A 1,862-nucleotide genomic window follows, 5' to 3' on the forward strand; every position below is an offset into this window, starting at 1 on the left:
GAACAAATTATGCTCGCAAACCAAGGTATTACTGTACTTCAAAGGATTATTGTGGGAATTACATGAACTAACACATGTAAAAGCACTGAGTTTAGAGACAACTAGCACATTATAGGTAACCCACTGTTTGTCTACACATGTGCATAAACGCATACATGCCTCCCTACCTCTTGCATCATGCAGTTTTTCCACCCAAACCGTTGCCCAAGAAAAGTATTGCATAAGTGGTGAGAGGAAAATAATTGTGCAATGTGGACTACCAGAAAGCAGAAGACAGCAAACTCTGATGCCAAAACCTGTGAATAATCTCTCTCTTGATAACAGGGGACTCCTTTTGTTTTAACATCACCACACCAAGAACATAGTTTTGCCTCTGACTGAGAATGAGCCATAAGAGAATTTCAGGGTTGTCAAATAGGAGAATCATAAAGGAGACTTAATGGCTCATTCTATGAAGAGAGAAATCTTATAACATCCTTCTCCATATTTCACTTTTACATTTTGTTTAAGACTCATGTCCTGCTAATAGATTCTTTCCATCTAAAGCACATATTTTTCTTCACTGGTATATGAAGAATTCCCTTTTGTTTTAAAAAATCCAAATCAAGCTCTTACCACAATATACAGCTCACATTCAGGATTATAAATCCTATGACTTCTGACTTCCCTTTGGGTTTTACTCCAAAATCACAGGTTTGTTTTTACCGTCACCTATCTTCCATTTTTCATTCTTCTCTTTCTTATCTCCAGCATGCTGACATTGTTAATATGAAACCTTTAAGTTTCCTTGACTGCTATTCTACAATTTACTCCTCTCTATCAAACAAGCAATAAGTCACTCCTATTGAAATTCTTTCATCTTTGCAGTTCATCATATGTATCACCAGCTCCTCGCTACTGAAGTTTCTATCTCTATAGAACAGACATTGTATTTTTTATCACCATCATAATTAATTTAAATACTATTAATTAGTCACTGAATGGTTGCCATGAAAAAAGTCTTAGTGTACATTCAAGTGATCTTCAGTGACTTCTGAAAAACTTTTAAAATGTAGCAATAAATTCCCTACAAATCACAGCCCTCTCAAGTTTTCTCCACTTAAGTGTTTTAGTTGAAGAGAATGAAAATGTTGAGGGCATAAAGAAAACATACCTTTCTTTGAGATCACAGGTCTCCTGGGGACACTTCGGGAGCTGAAGTCTAATTGAGTATATCCATCTTCATCCAAATTTTCTAAGTCAGGATGATATTCCATTGTTCTATTGAGTTCCCGAGTCGACAGAGCATTTGAGAGCTCTTTCCTCTCTTCTAAGACAGCTCCCAGTGAACGAAAGAGGATCTGTGAGTCAGATCATGTGGGATAGGCCTTCCCTGAGCTGTAACAAATGGAGCTTAAGCAGTCCGACCAGTTATCCAACAGCAGGAAATGGAAACTACGCTGTGTGAAGTTCCCATTTGCACCTCTAGGTGCTGTTTCTGAGAAGGGTGACTCTTAAGAAAATTATAAGGCAGCACAACAGAAAGGTCTTTGTTTCAGACCAAATATAAGACATAAGAAAATGCTAATGTGTTATGCTGCTTTCATGATTTTACGACTGAATTTGACATTGTTAGTTGACTTGGCCCGTGTAAGCTTAAAAAATTTGGGGACCTTAAGTTTACCATTACTTTGCTATAACTATACATGCATTCAATTATTCATGTATTCCCTCATTTGCTAGACATTTGTCAAATGCTCATGTTTTCTACTGGCAGGAGCTGAGGATACAAGTTTAAATGTGAAGGATCTCATTGTCTCACAGAGTAAAAACCTACTGATAGGTATATGAAGAATGCCATACAGAGGTACATTGCTGTAACA

The 1,862-nt window shown here is 37.1% G+C and overlaps 1 protein-coding gene across 1 annotated transcript in view; it reads right to left on the reverse strand.

Moving 5' to 3' along the window:
* Positions 1-1,400, reverse strand: part of LOC109375255 (C-type lectin domain family 7 member A-like) — a 35,238-nt gene extending 33,838 nt beyond the window's left edge. The window contains exon 1 of the mRNA XM_019630542.1: positions 1,154-1,400. Coding sequence (XP_019486087.1) covers positions 1,154-1,256 — 103 coding nt within the window. The 5' untranslated portion in view covers positions 1,257-1,400. The remainder of the gene's footprint in view (positions 1-1,153) is intronic.
* Between the last annotated feature and the right edge of the window lie 462 nt (positions 1,401-1,862).

The sequence above is a fragment of the Hipposideros armiger genome, unplaced genomic scaffold (genome assembly GCF_001890085.2).
Source record: "Hipposideros armiger isolate ML-2016 unplaced genomic scaffold, ASM189008v1 scaffold_922, whole genome shotgun sequence".
Taxonomy (NCBI): Eukaryota; Metazoa; Chordata; class Mammalia; order Chiroptera; family Hipposideridae; genus Hipposideros; species Hipposideros armiger.